Below are 20,128 nucleotides of genomic sequence, written 5' to 3'. Positions count from 1 at the left end.
CACTGAGCCACGCTGCTTCATGTAACCCCATGCAGACCTGATGAACAGGAGGAGGTGCCGGGGAGGGGATTGGGTACGGAGGGCGCGAAGCTCTGGTCACGGAGAGACAGCCGTAATACAGGCTGTGCGTGGAAAGAAAGGCTGAGCACGCTGTCTGCCAGCGAAGGGGCATCTCCTAGCAACAGATCCACACCTGGGTCCTGAGCAAACCTGAGATGGTGATGTCTCAAGCTAGAGGAGAGAGACAGAAGATGGATATTGAAACCGGCTGGACGCCAGAGGGAAGGGGAAGGCAGGAGGGAGTCCACCACTGCAGCTCTTCCCCTAACACACTGTTTCCAGCGCTGCCCAGTGTCATCTCAGTCCGCCCTGGAAAGAGGAAGTATGATCGTGCCTCTGGTTCAGAAATGTAAGTCCAAACTTTTCTGTGGAAAATGATGACTCTCTCCCCCACAGCAAATGAGCTCGGTCAGCAACGCATCTGGGATTTATCACGCTTGGCTTCTGTCAGAGACGGAGTATGCCCCTGGAAAAATGGGAGGTTCAGGAAACACAATACCTCCACCCTAAGGGCCTCCTCGAGTCCCATCCCACCACCCACAAGGACCCAGGAAGAGAGCCCAGATGACCCAGGGCAATGACTCTCTTTGTTCCCGGCTCCTTTTGGCTCTAACTTCACAGACCCTCTTGCCGTGGCGGGGAGGAGTGGGCTAGCCTGACAGTTCAGTCCGCAACCCATGGCGGGGCTAAACGCTCCTCCAGCTCTAGAGTTAAAACAACCTTGTGAGGATGAGAGAACACCCTGGTATTTTGTGGGCTGACAACAATACAGTATACACAGTATACAGTACATATACAGTATAAGAGAAGCAGCGCGGCTCAGCGGAAAGAGCACGGGCTCTGGAGTCAGAGGTCATGGGCTCAAATCCCGGCTCTGCCAACTGTCAGCTGTGTGACTTTGGGCAAGTCACTTCACTTCTCTGTGCCTCAGTTACCTCATCTGTAAAATGGGGATTAAGATTGTGAGCCCCACGTCGGACAACCTGATCACCTTGTATCCCCCAGTGCTTAGAACAGCGCTTTGCACATAGTAAGCGCTTAACAAATACCATCATCATTATTATTATTATTATTGTGTGGGTGAGAGAACACCCTGGGATTTTGCGGGCTGACAACAATACAGTATATACAGTATACAGTACATATACAGTATAAGAGAAGCAGCGTGACTCAGTGGAAAGAGCCCGGGCTTGGGAGTCAGATGTCATGGGTTCTAATCCCGGCTCCGCCACTTGTCAGCTGTGTGACTTTGGGCAAGTCACTTGACTTCTCTGGGCCGCAATTCCCTCATCTGTAAAATGGGGATTAAGATTTTGAGCCCCACGTGGGACAACCTTGATGACCTTGTATTCCTCCCTCCCCCAGCGCTTAGAACAGTGCTAGGCACATAGTAAGCGCTTAACAAATACCAACATTATTATTATTATTATATACAGTAATGCATTTAGTGATAGTCAGAAATGGACTTTCTGGGCAAGAATAATACCCTAGGTGCTCTGTATCTAACCTCTGCCAAAGCGCTGAAGGGAATGAATATCAAAAACATTGTGGAGGGCGGGCATGGAAAAGAACTGCTGACAACCATGGTATGAAAAGGAGGATATGTACCTAAATTAATGCTTAAGTAATAGAGTATTTTGATAGATACTTAAACGCATAGGGGGTTATAAGTTCACAGCTGCTTAGGAGGTAAGGTGCAGAAGTAATGAATCTAGTTCTGGAGAGAGATAATCTAAGTTCTTTGGGGGCAGGGAATGTGTCTACCAACTCTATTTCACTGTACTCTCCCAAGTGTTAAGTACAATGCTCTGTGCACAGTATGGGCTCAATTAATCCCATCAATTGCTTAAACATAGAAATCAACTGCGGAAGACTTGTGGAAGGAGATATGACTTCAGGGCTTGAACATAGGGAGATCTATGGCCTTGAAGGGGAAGGGAGTTCCAGGCAGGGGAAAGGCTGTGGGCAAGAGGTTGGCGACAGGAGACCCAGGGAGTAGTTTCTAGTAGTAGTAGGTTATTTTAGGAAGGCAAAAGTTGATCAAGTGCCTTAAAGCCACTGGTCTGGTGTTTCCACCTGATCTGGCAGCTACTGGAAGTCGCTGAAAAGAGGAAAGGCATGAGTAAAACAACGCCCTAGAAAAATGATCTGCACACCAGAGTAAAGGATGAACTAGAGAGGGATGAGCCTGGAATATCAGCAAGAATTTGCATTTAATGCACAGGGTGGCATACTGGGAAAAGCCAAGGCCTAATTCTAAGGCCTGAGTTCTAATTCCACTTCTGCCGCTTGCCTGCTGTGTGACTTTGAGCAAGTCGTTTCACTGTGTCTCAGTTTCCTCAACTGTAAAATGGGGATTCAATAACTGTCTTCCCTCCTAAGAAGAATGTGAGCCCCGTGTGGGACAGGGGCTGTGTCCAACCTAATTATTTTATATCTACTCCAGCACTTAAGGCAGTGTTTGGCATGGAGTTCTTAAATACCACAATCATTATTATTACAGAATTTACAGACTTGGTTTACAAACTGCAAGGTATTTCATTGAATATCAGCAGTCAGTGGTAAAGCTTTGGCTCCCAATATTAAGCAAAAAGTGATGATTAATCTCGCTGTAATAATAATAATAATACTGGCATTTATTAAGCACTTACTATGTGCAAAGCACTGTTCTAAGTGCTAGGGAGGTTAAAAAGTAATCAGGTTGTCCCATGGGGGGCTCACAGTCTTAATCCCCATTTTACAGATGAGGTAACTGAGGCACAGAGAAGTTAACCTCTAGAATGGCAAACAAATTGGAAGTAGGGAGAGTGACCGGAGAGCATACAGAAATCTGAGAGAGACCACAGAGAGAACAGGAACAGGTTCATGCTCTCACTCACTCTCTCCCACTTTTCATCCAAGGTCAGTTCAGCAAATCCCCCACCCACATCACTCTAAACTTCCATCTCCTACCACTATTTTACTAAGTTTCATTATGTACAAAGAAAAGATGTACAATCATACAATCCCTTATTGCTTTTAAGGTTTATCTGCAGCAATCAGAATGACTAAGAGAACTTTGGCTCTATGTTAAGTATCCTTTTGATTTCACCCGATGCCAACTGGATCTAGTAGGCTGATCTGGTTTAAAAGTGTCCAGAGAAATCAGCCCACAGTAAGAGGAAGAAGCGGAGGCAAGACTGAGAAAGGACAGATAAGCAGAGTAGGGGGAGATCCAGATTACACCTTGTCTGCAAAGCCAAGGCCCAAGAGGGTTTTGAAGAGGAGGGAGTTGTCCAGCACTCATGAGGTATTATATTAGCAGGTAATTCTTTCAAGTGAACTTGTTATGGCTGTATATGCAGAAATATTATTACGGTTACTGGGGAGAATGACAATAATACTGCTAGACACAGTCATTACAAATTTAAAGTGTAAAATGATACAATTACTTGAGCCCCAGTGCTTCTCTCATTAGAGACCTGCTTTCTCCAGCTAGAATTATGTGCTCTATGCCACTGTGGTCATAGGGAGATGCCCCTGTATCTCTCTCTCTCACACACACACACACACACACACACACACACACACACACACACACACACACACACACACACACACACACACACACACACACACACCTGAGGTGAAACCCCCACACCAAGCACCAAGGGACTACTATGGAGGTGACATTCTCCACTGACCTCTAGAGTGAAGTCAAAGCTCCAGGAACCTCCCTGAGTCTTGATTCTGGGTTTCCATCAACCAGCTTGCTGGATGGACTCATATGGCCCCACCTCTTCAAACTGACTTCAGCTCGCTTCACAAAAGGAATTGAAATTTAGGGCATGGTGGGTTTCATGTGCATTTTCCAGGGGGTGCCAGAGCCCTCCTGAAATTAAAAATCCAGGACCAAAACAATTCTTGGGCTCTGTTCTTAATTACTACTGCAGTTAGGAAATTACTAGTCTCACAAGACAACCTTGGCACTCTCTGGTTCAATCAAATAAGAAAAATAAAAGCCCACATAAAGTGTTCTCTCTCTCATCTCCAAAAGAGCAAAATTATTGAATTCAGGTTCAGGAATGGTTGGAACAAGTAAAACATCCACCTTCCAGAAAGCGTTTCCATTTTCCTAGATTTACAGAATTTCTACCCCAATACACACACACAGGGACAGGCGCACAAATGGACAGATGGGCACTCCACCCTCAGAAATGGGTTCTGGATGTTCCCTAGGGCTCCAGCCCCCAGAAGACCAGCAGTGGGCTGGAAAAGGCATTCTTCCCCCTTGCAGATGGAAGTATAAATACCACGAGCATTTCAGAAGTCTTTGTCTGCTCCCCAGTAAGGGGCCGCCAGACTGCCAATGGGCAGACAGGAGATGGGATGGTGGAGAGGGAGAGAGGATTTGTTGACACTTCTGACTGCCATTTTTCATCTGGGAAATAAGAATACAGTGCCATAGAGACATTATGTCCTGCGTCACAATGATTAATAGGCCTAATTTTTTTCCAATTAGGGAAATAAATGCAATGAGCCAGTAGAATCTGACCAGTCTTATCCAGTATGGTTCACAGATGCTGAAAATTGGATGGGGAGTTAGTTCTAGCGCACTTCCAGGAGTCCGACTTCATTTATGCTGTCTGAACTATCAAAGGGGAAAGTCCTTTAAGGCCATCAGGAGAATGTTTCTAAAGTTTTGTCCTTCTCAACCCATAAATACAAGTTTTCTCAAAATTATGCAGGCAAATTTTAATCACTAGGTAATCAGAGCATGGCACACGTCCTTTGAATGAAACATCTCAACAATAAAAGACACAGCAAATTCATTAGACTGGGAAACCTACCCAAGAGAATGAGAGCAGAACGACAAAGAAAATCACTTTTTTAATATGACAGACAAACCAGCCGAAACGCTTCAAAATAAAACAAAACGCAGGCAAAGCTGTGAAGTCAGCAAACAATCTGTCAACTCTATGCCTGGCAGAAGAGCCCACCAGAAGGAGTAAAAGCATTAAAGGCAAAGTCAACTTATCCCTTTGAATGCAAATCAAGACTGTTTTGAAGGCACAACACTCCTGCACAGGAAGCACGGTGGAATACTGAGTGTTACTTAGGGGAGAGAGAAAGACAAGGACAGAAACAGGAAGGAAGGAAAAAAGGAAGTTGGGACGGGATTATGGGAACAGGGCTCTGAATCATTTGCTGTAACGGAGGGTTCTCACGAAAGCTGCTAGCCAAATCCTTCCAACAGCCTCCTGCTGCGGCAGTGTGGGCCTGTGGGAGACTGTTATGTCAGTCAAACGCAAACCACTTTCTGATTCTAGAACGCACCTTCACAAAGGGTTTGGCCTGATGATTTGCGAGGGTTAGATTAGAGCTAGTTCTTCCCAGTGCAGAAAGAGCAGGGGCTGGGATTCAGGAGACCTGGGTTCCAGTCTCAGTTCTATCACTTGCCTGCTGGATGTCCTTGGGCAAGTCACTTCATCTATGGGGCTGGGATTCAGGAGACCTGGGTTCCAGTCTCAGTTCTATCACTTGCCTGCTGGATGTCCTTGGGCAAGTCACTTCATCTATACGTGCCTCAGTTTTATCTGTAAAACTGATAAACTACTGTTCCCCCTTCCTCTCACTGGAAGCCCCATGTGGAACAGTGCCTGCGTCTAATTTGATTATCACTTACCCTGGTCTATCTAGCAGCACTCTGCTCTGTGGACGTATCCAACTATCTTCTGAATTTCCAACAGCCACTCCTCCATTCTGAGGTGAAACCATCAGTGTCCCGAATAAGGAGGATCCAGACTCAATCCCTATCTGTGCGTCACTCAGACACAATCACAACTCTACCCCGGGAACTAATCCTCTGGGATGAGTGTCTGAGTCCCAGGTCTCGCTGCCGAAAAAGAAAGAATGGAAGCAGGGAGGAGCCGAGCAGAACCCAATTCTTTCTGAGCCCATACTGTTTAGCACTTCTGGGAGAGAGGGTAGAGTCCGGCAAGGCCAGGTCATCAGCCCCCAGTTCAGAACTGAAATCTGCAAATGTGGCTTCTGAAAGTAAAGTGGCTGGCTACAAATTCAAAGGAAAGATCATGGGAGGAAATCCCATCCCTTCTGCCTGATCTTGGAGAAATGCACTTGGCCTTGCCAGACGGAATTGGAGAAAATAATTTCTTGAAGTAGTAAAATGTCCCACTTACACGATGCAGTGGCTGTTCGATAGCTCGGGCACAACGAGTCGCATTACACTTGGACTATGGCCCTGATACTCCACAGGTTGGACTCTCCCTCCCCAACTTGCAAAGCTTGGTTCACTGTTAGAGGAATCAAGCCCGTAAAGTTCCTCATCCTAGGGAACTACAGTTGGACTTTCCCCTGGGTAAAAGCCTTGAGGAGTTGGAAAGACACTGGGGTTAAGTCTTATTATTTACTATGCAGACCACGATTCCCACAGAATGGAATGAAGCCATTCTGTGGGAGACGAAACATGGCCTAGTGGCTAGAACGTGGTCCTGGGAGTCGGAAGGACCTGGGTTCTAATCACTGCTTCAACACTCGTCTGCTGTGTGACCTTGGACACGTCGCTTAATTTCTCTGTTGCCTGAGTTACCTCATCTGTAAAACGGGGATGAAGGCTGTGAGCCCCATGTGGGACATGGACTATTAGCTTGGTTAGCTTGTATCTTCCCCAGCGCAGAGTACAGTGCCTAGCAACAGTGCTTAAATGCCATAAAAAAGAAATCAAGTCATGAAGGTACCCAGAATCCTGGTGTCCAGGAACGGGTCAGCCAGGTGGACTTTGCCGAAACCCAGAAAACATCACCCCCGACGTTTTCCAGCTCTCTCACCCCTAATGTCGAACCAGACAAAAGCACCTGGACCCTGGCATGGGGAGCAATTAGGGCTTTCTTAATTCCCTGGACAGAGTCAGACTGGTTATAATATTCCTGGGATTTGGCAGAGGATATGTAAACCAAGGACTACAGGGTAGGGGATGGGGAGAGAGAGGAAGAAGAAGAGGAGAAACACTGCCAATCCAATTTTCAGAATCCGGCCCTGAAAATCATCCCTGTTCAATGACCCAAAGCTTTAGATTGGATGGAGCAGGTTTGGGGGCAATTGTGGCTCAGGAGAGAGAGATGGATACCCCAAGACCTGGAGCCCCCAAGAATGAGGAACACTGGGTATTGCTAGCAGGAGAGTGGGGAAGGAGGGAGAATATTGGGCAATGCTGTATGGACTTTAGATGAGCTACTGAGCATATGTGAGGAAGCCCTGAGTGTGCATGAGAGACATGTGGAAATTCACTGATATGACTTTAGGAGAGGAGCCAACCCTGACAGACCCCCAGGGCCAGGAAACCAGACTGTGGCCTAAAAGGACCTCAGTGACCTCTGCGTTCCTTTCTAATCAGATGGCAGGTCCATGGAGGCCACTGGCCACAGACGGGCAACGGGGGTGGGAAGGAGACAAAACAGACTAATGAGGAGAAGCACATCCGGAAGAGCCGACCAAACCAGGTAACCATTGAAAACAGAGATTTTTACTAGCAAGTCAGGAGAGTCTGTGCAGCCTACCCCTTCCAAAGCAACATACTCTGGGAGACGGATGACAGAGAAGGCCTCCAACATCACCTAAGGGGGAGGGAGGTGCCCTTGAGTCTCTGTCACTGCCCCGTCACCTGATTCTGCCTGGAGAGGGATGACTGGGTTGGCGGAGAAGCTGAAGAAAAACAGGTACAGACCATCCCCAAAGGAAGCTGCGTATTCACCCAGCCGGTGGCTCGCACCACTGTCAATCAATGGCATTTGAGCACTTAATGCATGCAGAGTACAGTATAACAGAGTTGGGCTTGCTCTAGCCACCTGATTTCTGTCAGAGATCCAAACTGCCCTCCTTACCCTCCACTCAAGGAAAGATAAAAACCTGGATTCCTCAGCTCTGGGGAAGCTGGGAAGATCACTGCCACCAGTACCTGTCAACACTAAGGAACCTTTGCCTTCCTGCCCCAGCACCTGATGAACAGTAAACGGGTCCCCGAAAGTCCATCCGCAGCTGTTCGGGGACAGGGGGAGGTAGAGGGGTTTCTCCTCACCACGATCAGAGTGGTCCAGAGGACAGTTCAGGGCTCATGAGAGGCCTCAAAGAGGACCCTGCAGCTCACGAGCCTCCCAGTCAGAGAGGAAAATGAAAGGAGGATGGAGGGACCTGTGAAGACCCCTTTCCAGCCTGGGGGAACTAAAGCAGACCCTGGCACACACGTCCAGAGGCACACAGGTCCACCACCCGAGGCACTTCTTTATTGGCAGAGGGGCGAGAGCCCCGCCACTTCAGGGCCATCCCTGCAGCACCAGCTCCAGGCTCAGCACATGTGCGTGAGGGGGCGACTGCATTAGTCATGGCAGAGTTATTCCCCACAGAGAGAACAGGCAGAATGGCCAGGCGAGTGAGGCCACCTGGCTCCCTGAAGCCCTTCCACAGCCACGGGGCTAAGCTTCCTTGCCCATCTTGGGAGTTCTGGGCACCCCACCACGTTCACACACCCACCCACCATACACCCTAAGGCCATTCTGGGCATCTCCCTGCCAGTCATCATTCTTGCTCCAGTAGAGCACTCTCCGGGGACACCCCCACCACCTGGACTGCATCCCAACTACAGACAAACATCCCAAAGGGGAGTTTCATTGGCTCCCACACACAACTTCATTCCTGTTGCCCTTCTCATTCCCCAGGTCAGAGAAGATCCTCCTGACAACCAGGGGAGAGAAGTATGTTGCTGAGACACAGGTGATGGAGTGGGTAACACCGAGGAGAGGGAATTTAGCGGAAAAAGGCATTTTGTTACAGATGAGGTTCTGGAAGATAATAATGATAATAATAATAATAATGGCATTTATTAAGCGCTTACTCTGTGCAAAGCACTAAGTTCTGGGGAGGTTACAAGGTGATCAGGTTGTCCCACGGGGGGCTCACAGTCTTCATCCCCATTTGACAGATGAGGTCACTGAGGCACAGAGAAGTGAAGTGACTTGCCCAAAGTCACACAGCTAACAATTGGCGGAGCCGGGATCTGAACCCAGGACTTCTGACTCCAAAGCCCGTGCTCTTTTCCACTGCCCCCCGAGCACCTGCCGGCAGAGGTACCTGCAATCCACGAGCTCAACCAAACAGTCCCAGTGACGTGCAGAGACCCACGGGGAGAGGGCCACCCAAGCTGCTGAGGTCTCAGGTTACTGCAGACCCAGTGTCCGGTGCAGCCTCGGAGATTGATTTATTTCCACTTGAGATGGGACCGCTGGCGGTCATACCCCCTACCCTCGAGACCCCTTTGAGCCTTAGGAGAGACCCACAGAAGCAGAAACAGGGGTTAAACCTCACAGATCCAAACAAGTTCCCTCCCCAGGCTGAAGAAAGGCACATATAATAATAGTAATGACGGCATTTATTAAGCACTTACCATATGCAAAGCACTGTTCTAAGCGCTGGGGAGGTTACAAGGCAATAAGGTTGTCCCACGTGGGGGGGCTCACAGTCTTAATCCCCATTTTACAGATGAGGTAACTGAGGCACAGAGAAGTCAAGTGACTTGCCCGGAGTCACTCAGCTGATAATTGCCGGAGCCGGGATTTGAACCCATGACCTCTGACTCCAAAGCCGGTGCTCTTTCCACTGAGCCACGTGGCGAGCCCAGTGGTTGGACCCCCTGCAGCAACCACCCCCAAAGAACCCTGGACAGCAGCCTGCCAGCCATTTGGCCATAATTCCAAGGCCTCGGGATGAGGCCACTCTGGCCTGGCTACCCACAAACAACCAACGGAGGCACCCTTCCTCTCCATCCGCTCCTTGCTCGCTCCCTCCCCCCATCCCGATTTTACCCTTTCACATTTCTTTTTGCTCTCTCCCTGGCCTGGCAACAATAACAACTATCCGAGCGGTAGGAGCTCGCCAGGGTCTGCACCACCTTGTCCCCTCCTACCTCACTTCACTACTCTTCTTCTACCACCCAGAAAGAACACTTCGCTTCTCTAGTGCTAACCTTCTCACTGTGCCTCGGTCTCACCTGTCTTGCCACTGCCCCCCAGACCATGCGCTGCTTCTGGTCCGGAATACCCTCCGTCCTCAAATCCGGCAGACAATTACTCTCCCCCGCCACCCCGCTTCAAAGCCTTATTGAAGGAACCTCTTCTGCCAGAGGCCTTCCCAGACCCTAGTCTTCCTTTCCTCTTCTCCCATTCCCTTCTGCCTCACCCTGACTTGCTCCCTTTGTTCTTCCCCCATCCCAGCCCCACAACACTTATACCTGTAATTTAAGTATTTATTTGTATTGATGTCTGTCTCCCCCCTGTAGACTGTAAGCTTGTTGTGGACAGGGAATGTATCATCTGTTTATTGTTATATTGTACTTTCCCAAGCGCTTAGTACAGTGATGATGATGGTATTTGTTAAGCACTTACTGTGTGCCAAGCACTGTTCTAAGCTCTGGGGGGATACAAGGTAATCAGATGGTCTCGCGTGGGTCTTAATCCCCATTTTACAGATGAGGGAACCGAGGCCCCGAGGAGTGAAATGACTTGCCCAGAGTCCCACAGCTGACAAGTCTCAGAGCTGGGATTAGAACCCACGACCTCTGACTCCCAAGCACGGGCTGCTTCCATTGAGACAACCTGCAGCGGTGCTCTGCATACAAGAAAGCGCTCAGTAAATACAACTGAATAATTAATTAAACGAATGAACGCACGAGGACCCAGAAATGGGAATGCTCTTGATCTAGGCCGGTGGGCTAATTGAGCCGTCCTCTTTCCAACGAGTGCATCTGCCCTAAAGAGGCTCCTTCTGGGCTGAACACAACCTCGGAGGCCCAGCCCGGCCACCGAACTTCTTGCAGGGGCCAGAGTTCAACTGGATCTCTGTGCGGTGCCGCATGAGCCTGGACTCCAGACCCGAAGCCAGGCTGGGCATGCCGAAATGTCAGCTCCAGAAACACCCATCGTCGAGGCAACCCTGGCTCCAAGATGCCCAAAACGGGGTTTCGTGGAGATCTGGCCAGAGTGTCATCACGCGTGGCCAAAATCACTTGGCCGTGGCTACCACAAGCGGTGGCACAAAGAAGCAGTCTCGGGCAGGGCCACCCTTCCTTGTAAGAGGGCTGTGTGCTCTGGACATACTAGGCTGCTACAAAGCAAACACGTTAAGAGGATACAGTGAATATCCCAGGCATTTACAGTGAATATCCCAGGCATTTACACTAAGGGGATACCAGAGAGAAATGTGTGGATACGCTGCGCGCACCAGGTCTGTACACGGGGTGAATCCACCGCACAGGTACCAACTTTTCATTGCGCAAAACGCGGGTGGGGCTTTGAGGGGGAAAAGCAGGCAGGACAGGGCTTGGGAGAGGCAGGCAGGGTGGAAGAGCTGTGGGTTCAGACACAGTCTCCTTAAATCCAGCTCCAAAGTGCTGGTATCTCGGGGAACCCGGAGTGAGCAGGGAAGGTGAGCCTCTGGCCTAAACGGCTGGGGGTTGCAAGGCTGAGCCAAAGATGGGAACCGGAGGGGTTGGGAGGGGGTGGGCCCGTGAAATTGGCACCCATCGTACGATGCATATATGTTTGTACATATTTTTTACTCTATTTATTTGTACATATCTATTCTATTTATTTTATTTTGTTAGTATGTTTGGTTTTGTTCTCTGTCTCCCCCTTTTAGACTGTGAGCCCACTGTTGGGGAGGGACCGTCTCTATAGGTTGCCAATTTGTACTTCCCAAGCGCTTAGTACAGTGCTCTGCACACAGTAAGCGCTCAATAAATACGATTGATGATGATGTGTGGGCATCAGCTGGCGCTACACCAGATACACTTACAAGATCTGTGCAACGGGCGGACTAGGAACGTGAACGGAGACGGCCAGAAGAGGAGCGGATACAATGTCCCCAAAGGGGAGGGCGGTTACAAGGTGCCCACAGCCGGTGCGGGGGATGCACCGTACCCACAGATGCGGGGGGAAGGGGGGCAATACGCCCGGGATGGAGGGATTCAATCGTATTTATTGAGCGCTTACTGTGTGCAGGGCGCTGGGGAGGCACAATTTGGCAACGCAGAGGGACGGTCCCTACCCCGCAGTGGGCTCCCAGTCTGGGGAGATGCTGGGACGGACGCCTGCGGCACCGGGATCTGGGGTCCCCGCCGCCAGGATCCCACCGAACTGGGCTCCGAAAGGGAGGGAGGGGGGCGAAATCCGGAGACAAAGCAGCGACGGGGGGGAACGGGCTCCGGAGGCGCGACACTCACCCACGCCGAACTTCTCTCGCTCCGTGGGGACCCACATGGCTGCGGGGGCCGCGGGGGCCGGCGGACGGGCCGGTGGCAGGCTGGCCTAGGTGCCCGTGCCCGTGCCCGGCCTCCCTCCTCCCCCGGGCTCCGGCTCCGCCCCCGGGCTGCCCATTGTTCCCGGCTCCGCCCCGGGAGGAGCGGCTCCGGTTGGGGGTGGGGGCGGGCCGCAGCCGGGGCCCTCCTGCTTTTTCCGCCGTCCAATGCGGAGGGCGGCGGGGGAGGTTCCCGTTGCGCCCGCCCCCTGCCCCTCCGCGCCATCTCCGCCGCATGGCCGGCTCCGGGACCACGCGGCCCGAGCCCGGCCTCCCCTTCCCCGCAGATTCCGGTGAGTGTTGGGCCTGGGGCGGGAGGGTGGGACTGGAATAATAATAATAATAATAATAATATATTATCATTATTTTTATTTAATTTTATTTAATTTTATTTATTTTTAATAGCATATTTATTGCTCTATCTATTTATTTTACTTGTACAGATCTACCCTATTTATTTTATTTTGTTAGTGTCATCGTCATCGATCGTATTTATGGAGCGCGGGGGATTCATTCGGTCAATCGTATTTATTGAGCGCTCGCTGTGCGCAGAGCACTGTGCCAAGCGCCTGGGAAGTACAAGTTGGCGACCTGTAGAGACGGTCCCCAACCCGACAGTGGGCGCTCGGTCTAGAAGGGGGAGACAGGGAGCAAAACCGAACGTACTGACAAAATAAAATAAATGGAATAGGTATGTACAAATAAAATAAATAAATGAATAGAGTAAAAAAATATGTACAAACATATATACATATATAGTATGTTTGGTTTTGTTCTCTGTCTCCCCCTTTTAGACTGTGAGCCCGCTGTTGGGTAGGGACTGTCTCTGTATGTTGCCAATTTGTACTTCCCAAGCGCTTAGTACAGTGCTCTGCACATAGTAAGCGCTCAATAAATACGATTGATGATGATGATAATGTTGGTATCTGTTATTTTGCCAGCGCTTAGACTGTGAGCCCACTGTTGGGTAGGGACTGGCTCCATGTGTTGCCAACTTGTACTACCCAAGCGCTTAATACAGTGCTCTGCACATAGTAAGCGCTCAATAAATACGATTGATGATGATGATGATAATGTTGGTATCTGTTATGTTGCCAGCGCTTAGACTGTGAGCCCACTGTTGGGTAGGGACCGTCTCCATGTGTTGCCAACTTGTACTTCCCAAGCGCTTAGTACAGTGCTCTGCACACAGTGAGCGCTCAGTAAATACGATTGATGATTAGTACAGTGCTCTGCACACAGTAAGCGCTCAATAAATACGATTGATTGATTAAGCGCTTACTACGTGCAAAGCACTGTTCTCAGCGCTGGGGAGGTGACAAGGTGATCAGGTTGTCCCACGGGGGGCTCACAGTCTTAATCCTTTTAGACTGTGAGCCCACTGTTGGGTAGGGACTGTATATGTTGCCAACTTGTACTTCCCAAGCGCTTAATACACTGCTCTGCACACAGTAAGCGCTCAATAAATACGATTGATTGATTGATTAAGCGCTTACTACGTGCAAAGCACTGTTCTCAGCTCTGGGGAGGTGACAAGGTGATCAGGTTGTCCCATGGGGGGCTCACAGTCTTAATCCTTTTAGACTGTGAGCCCACTGTTGGGTAGGGACTGTCTCTATATGTTGCCAACTTGTACTTCCCAAGCGCTTAGTGCAGTGCTCTGCACACAGTAAGCGCTCAATAAATACGATTGATTGATTAATCCCCATTTTACAGACGAGGTCACTGAGGCCCAGGGAAGTCCAGTGACTTCGCCCAAAGTCACACAGCTGACATTTGGTGGAGCCGGGATTTGAAGCCATGACCTCTGACCCCAAAGCCCGGGTTCTTTCCACTGAGCCACGCAGTGGCTGTACTTCCCAAGCGCTTAGTACAGTGCTCTGCACACAGCAAGCGGTCAATAAATGCGATTGATTGATTGATTGATTGACGTGCCCCGGCCCCCCATCCCTTAATAATAATAATAATAATAATGATAGCATTTGTTAAGCGCTTACTATGTGCAAAGCACTGTTCTAAGCGCTGGGGAGGTTACAAGGTGACCAGGTTGTCCCACGGGGGGCTTACAGTCTTAATCCCCATTTTACGGGTGAGGTAACTGAGGCACAGAGAAGTGAAGCGACTTGCCCAAGGTCACACAGCAGACATGTGGCGGAGCTGGGATTCGAACCCATGACCTCTGACTCCAAAGCCCGGGCACTTTCCACTGAGCCATCCCTTACCGTACCTGTGGCCGGTTTTACCGGAGAGCGGAGCCGAGCGCGGCCGCACCGGGGCTTTGAAAGTCTCTAGGCCGGACCTGGGGCAGTCGAGGCTCAGAGTTCAAAAGAGAAGCAGGGTGGCTCGGTGGAAAGAGCCCGGGCTTTGGAGTCAGAGGTCACGGGTTCAAACCCCGGCTCCGCCACTTGTCAACTGGGTGACTTTGGGCAAGTCACTTCACTTCTTTGGGCCTCAGTGGCCTCATCTGGAAAATGGGGATGAAGACTGGGAGCCCCCCGTGGGACAACCTGATCACCTTGTAACCTCCCCAGCGCTTAGACCAGTGCTTTGCGCTTAGTAAATGCTATTATTATTATTATTGTTATTATTATTATTAGCGCTTAGAACAGTGCTTTGCACATAGTAAGCGCTTAATAAATGCCATTATTATTATTATTATTGTTATTAAAAAACTCCAGATCGCACAGTAACGCGCTGCAGTCCGGTCCCCGGACTCGGTGGTGCCGAGCAGCGCGGCCCAATAATAAGGATGGCATTTATTAAGCGCTTACGATGTGCAAAGCACTGTTCTAAGCGCCCGGGAGGTTCCAAGGTGATCAGGTTGCCCCACGGGGGGGGCGCACAGTCTTCACCCCCATTTTACAGGTGAGGTCACTGAGGCATGGAGAATAATAGCAATAAGGATGGCATTTGTTAAGCGCTTACTATGTGCAGGGAGGTTACAAGGTGATCAGGTTGTCCCACAGGGGGCTCACATTCTTTACCCCCATTTTACAAATGAGGTAATTGAGGCACAGAGAATAATAATAATGATAATGATGGCATTTGTTAAGCGCTTACTATGTGCAGGGAGGTTACCAGGTGATCAGGTTGTCCCACGGGGTGTTCACAGTCTTAATCCCCATTTTACAGATGAGGTAACTGAGGCACAGAGAATAATAATAATAATGATAATGATGGCATTCATTAAGCGCTTACCATGCGCAGGGAGGTTTACAAGGTGATCAGGTTGTCCCACGGGGGGTGGGGGGTGGGGCTCAAAGTCTTAGTCCCCATTTTACAGATGAGGTAACTGAAGCACAGAGAATAATAATAATAATGATAATGATGGCATTTGTTAAGCGCTTACTATGTGCAGGGAGGTTACCAGGCGATCAGGTTGTCCCACGGGGTGCTCACAGTCTTAATCCCCATTTTACAGATAAGGTAACTGAGGCACAGAGAATAATAATAATGGTAATGATCATCATCATCATCATCAATCGTATTTATTGAGCGCTTACTGTATGCAGAGCACTATACTAAGCGTTTGGGAAGTACAAGTTGACAACATATAGAGACAGTCCCTACCCAACAGTGGGCTCACAGTCTAAAAGGGGCATTTATTAATTTATTAATGATGGCATTTAATAATGATAATAATTATGGTATTTATTAAGCGCTTACTATGTGCAGGGAGGTTACAAGGTGATCAGGTTGCCTCATGGGGGGCTCACAGTCTTAATCCCCATTTTACAGATGAGGTAACTGAGGGACAGAGAAGTTAAGTGACTTGCCCAAAGTCACACAGCTGACAGTTGGCGGAGCCTGGATTTGAACCCCTGACCTCTGAATTCTCCTGTCTCTCCCAACTCCAGGCCATACTTCACCTCACTGCCCAGATGATTGTTCTGCAAAAACCTTCAGGACAGGTTCCCCACTCCTCAAGAAATTTCTAGGGGTTGCCCATCCACCTCCACAACAGACAAAAATTCCTTACCATTTGTGTGACTTTGGGCAAGTCATATAACTTCTCTGTTTCTCAGTTACCTAAGACTGTGAGCCCCACGTGGGACAATCTGATCACCTTGTAACCTCCCCAGCGCTTAGAACAGTGGTTTGCACATAGTAAGCGCTTAATAAATGCCATCATTTAAAGCACTCAATCACCTTGCCCCCTCCTACCTCACCTTGCTAGTCTCTTCTCACAACCCAACCCGCACACTCCACTCTTTTAAAGCTGACCTTCTCTACCCCTATCTCATCTCTCTTTCCGAAGACCTCTCGCCCATGTCCTGCCTCTGGCCTGGAACGGCCTCCCTCCTCATATCCAATGGGCAGTTGCTCTCCCCGCCTCTTCAAAGCCTTACTGAAGGCACATCTCCTGCAAGACGCCTTCCCTGACTATGCCTCTTTTCCTCTTCTCCCACTCACTTCTGCGCCGGCCTGACTTGCTCCCTTTACACTTATTAAGCGCTTAACAAATACCGATATTATTATTATTATTAGAGGCGGGTAGAGAGGGTGCTGTGCTAAGCACTCAAAGAATAGGATTGAATGACTGGCCTCGGGCAAGTCATTTACTTTTCTTTCTTTTTTTATGGTATTGGTTAAGGACTTTTTGTGTGCCAGCCACTATTAAACACTGAGATAGGTCAAAATTAATCAGATTGGACACCATTTGTGGCCCACATGGGACTCACAGTCTTCTTCTCCATTTTCCAGATGAGGGAACTGAGGACCAGAGAAGTAAATTGACTTGCTCAAAGTCACCTCAGTGTTTAGAACAGTGCTTGGCACATAGTAAGCACTTAACAAATACCATTATCATACAGATAAGTGGCGAGTTGGGGTTAGAACCCAGGTCCTTCTGATTCCTAGTCCTGTGCTCAATCCACTAGGCCGTGCTGCTACTTCATATCCGACAGACCATTATTCTTCCTATCCTCAAAATCTCATTAAAATCACATCTCTTCCAAGAGCCCTTCCCTAAGCCTTCATTATCCCTGTTTGCTTCCCTACCGCATCGCCGATGCCCTTGGGTCTACAACCCTTAAATACTTTGATTTTCATTTCTTCCTCGCAGCACTTATGTACACATCCATAAGTAATATATTTTAATGCCTTTCTCCCCCTAAAGTATGTAAGCCTGTCATGGGCAGGGATCATATCTACCAAAACTATTATATTGTACTCTCCCAAGTGCTTAGTGTAGTGCTCTGCACATTGTAAGCACTCAAATGCCATTGACTGTTTTCGCTCCTATTTAGACTGTGAGCCTCATGTGGGGCAGGGACTGGGGCAACCTGATTATCTTGTATTTACCCCAGTAAGTGCTTGACTACCACAATTATTTGTGTTAAATTAAAAGGAGGGTATGATGGAACTCTTCAGTTCATTCAGTCATATTTATTGAGCAGTTAACTGTGTGTGGAGCACTGTACTAAGCACTTGGGAGAGTACAGCACAACAGTAAATGGACACATTCACTGCCCACAAAGAGCTTATAGTCTAGAGGTGGAGAAAGACATTAATATAAATAAATTACAGGTGCTGTGAGGCTGGGTGGGGGAATGAATAAATAAAGGGAGCAACTCAGAGCGACATAGAAGAGAGAAGAGGAAAGGAGGGCCTAGTCATGGTTGACACTGTCGACCATCCCCTTCTCCTCAACACATTATCCAACCTTGGCTACACAGACTCTGTCCTCTCCTTGTTCTCCTTTTATCTCTCTGGCTGTTCATTCTCAATCTCTTTTGTGGGCCCCTAGTCCCCCTCCCATCCCCTAACTGTAGGGGTTCCTCAAGGGTTAGTTCTTGGTCCCCTTCTGTTCACCATCTGTACTCACTCCCGTCGTGAACTCAGTCACTCCCGTGGCTTCAACAATCATCTCTACATAGATGACACCCAAATCTATATCTCCTCCCTGTTCTCTCTCCCTCCCTCCAGGCTCGTATCTCCTCCTGCCTTCAGGACAGTTCCACCTGGATGACCTACCGCCACCTAAAACTCAACACGTCCAAGACTGAGTTCCTCATCTTCCCTCCCAAATCCTGTCCTCTCCCTGATTTTCCCGTCACTGTGGACGGCACTACCATCCTTCCCATCTCACAAACCCGCATCCTTGGTGTCATCCTAGGACTCCACTCTCTCGTTCACCCCTCACATCCAATCCATCACCATAACCTACAGGTCTCACCTTCACAACATCACCAAGATCCGCCCTTTCCTCTCCATCCAGACCGCTACTACCATGTTAGTATCATCACTCATCATATCCTAAACTGAATTACTGCATCAGCATCTTTTCTGATCTCCCAGCCTCCCGTCTCTCCCCTCTTCAGTTTATACTTCACTCTCCTGCCTGGATTATCTTTCTACGGAAACACTCTGGGCACCCCCTCTCCTCAAAAATCTCCAGTGGTTGCCTATCAACCTTCGTGTGAGGCAGAAACTCCTCACTATTGGCTTCAAAGCTCTCCATCACCTTGCCCCCTCCCACATCACCTCCCTTCTCTCCTTCAACAGCCCAACCACATACTCCGCTCCTCTGGGGCTAACTTTCTCACTGTGCCTTGTTCTCATCTGTCCCGCCATCGACCCCTGGCCTATGTCCTATCTCTGACCTGGAATGCCTTCCCTCCTCTAATCCGTCAAACCAGCACACTCTCCCCCTTCAAAGCACTACTGAAGGCTCACCTCCTCCAGGAGGCCTTCCCAGACTAAGCCCACCTTTTCCTCTGCTTCCCTTCCCCATCGCCCTGACTCCCTCACTCTGCTCTACCCACTTCCCAGCCCCACAGCACTTGTGTAAATATGTACTATTTATAATTCTATTGATTTGTATTAACGATGTGTCTATAATTCTATTTATATTGATGCTATTGGTGCCTGATTACTTGTTTTGGTATTCTTTCAATTTATTCAGTCGCATTTATTGAGCACTTACTGTGTGCAGAGCACTGTACTAAGCGCTTGGAAAATACAATTCGGCAACAAATAGCGACAATCCCTGCCCAACAACAGGCTCACAGTCTAGAAGGGAGGAGACAGACAACAGAACAGAACAAGTAGACAGGCATCAGTAGCATTAATATAAATAAATAGAATTTTAGGTATATAAACATCATTAATAAAATAAATAGAACAATAAATACGTACATATATACACAAGTGCTGTAAGATGGGTAGGGTGATAGAGCAGAGGGAGGGAGTTAGGGCTATGGGGTGGGGAGGAGGAGCAGATGTCTGTCTCCCCCCTTCTAGATTGTGAGCCTGTTGTGGGCAGGGATTGCCTCTGTTGCTGAATTGTACTTTCCAAGCGCTTAGGACAGTGCACTGCACGTAGTAAACGAACAATAAATACAATTGAATGAGTGAATAAATGAATAAATGAAGGCCTTTTGGAGGAGATGTGCCTTCAGTAAGGCTTTGAGGAGTGGGGCAAGTAATTGCCAGGTAAACGAGGAGCAAAGGCATTCCAGGCCAGAGGCAGGATGTGGGCTAGAGGTCAGTGGCTCGATAGATGAGATTGAGGTACAGTGAGAAGGTTAGCATTTGAAGAGCTAAGTGTGCAGGCTGGGCTGTAGTAGGAGACTAGCAAGGTGCCGTAGGAGGGGCCAAGGTGATTGAGTGCTTTAAAGGCAATGGTGAGAAGTTTCTGTTCGTTGCAGAGTTGTATGGGCAACTGCTGGAGGGTCTAGAGAAGGGGGGAAACGTGTCCTGAATGTTTCTGTAGAAAAATAAT

At 49.0% G+C, this 20,128-nt stretch overlaps 2 protein-coding genes across 2 annotated transcripts in view; one reads left to right on the top strand and one right to left on the bottom strand.

The window, feature by feature from the left end:
- DOCK4 (dedicator of cytokinesis 4) overlaps window positions 1–12,394 on the bottom strand; it is a 356,538-nt gene extending 344,144 nt beyond the window's left edge. Inside the window, exon 1 of the mRNA XM_038751970.1 lies at window positions 12,329–12,394. Coding sequence (XP_038607898.1) covers window positions 12,329–12,365 — 37 coding nt within the window. The 5' untranslated portion in view covers window positions 12,366–12,394. The remainder of the gene's footprint in view (window positions 1–12,328) is intronic.
- Window positions 12,395–12,634: 240 nt separating this feature from the next.
- Window positions 12,635–20,128, top strand: part of ZNF277 (zinc finger protein 277) — a 119,052-nt gene continuing 111,558 nt past the window's right edge. The window contains exon 1 of the mRNA XM_038753113.1: window positions 12,635–12,695. Within this exon, the coding sequence (XP_038609041.1) occupies window positions 12,638–12,695 (58 nt within the window). The 5' untranslated portion in view covers window positions 12,635–12,637. The remainder of the gene's footprint in view (window positions 12,696–20,128) is intronic.

Source organism: Tachyglossus aculeatus, chromosome 10, assembly GCF_015852505.1.
Source record: "Tachyglossus aculeatus isolate mTacAcu1 chromosome 10, mTacAcu1.pri, whole genome shotgun sequence".
NCBI classification, from domain to species: domain Eukaryota; kingdom Metazoa; phylum Chordata; class Mammalia; order Monotremata; family Tachyglossidae; genus Tachyglossus; species Tachyglossus aculeatus.
The sequence above is the reverse complement of the archived record's forward strand: the minus strand, read 5'-3'. Positions and strand labels throughout refer to the sequence as shown.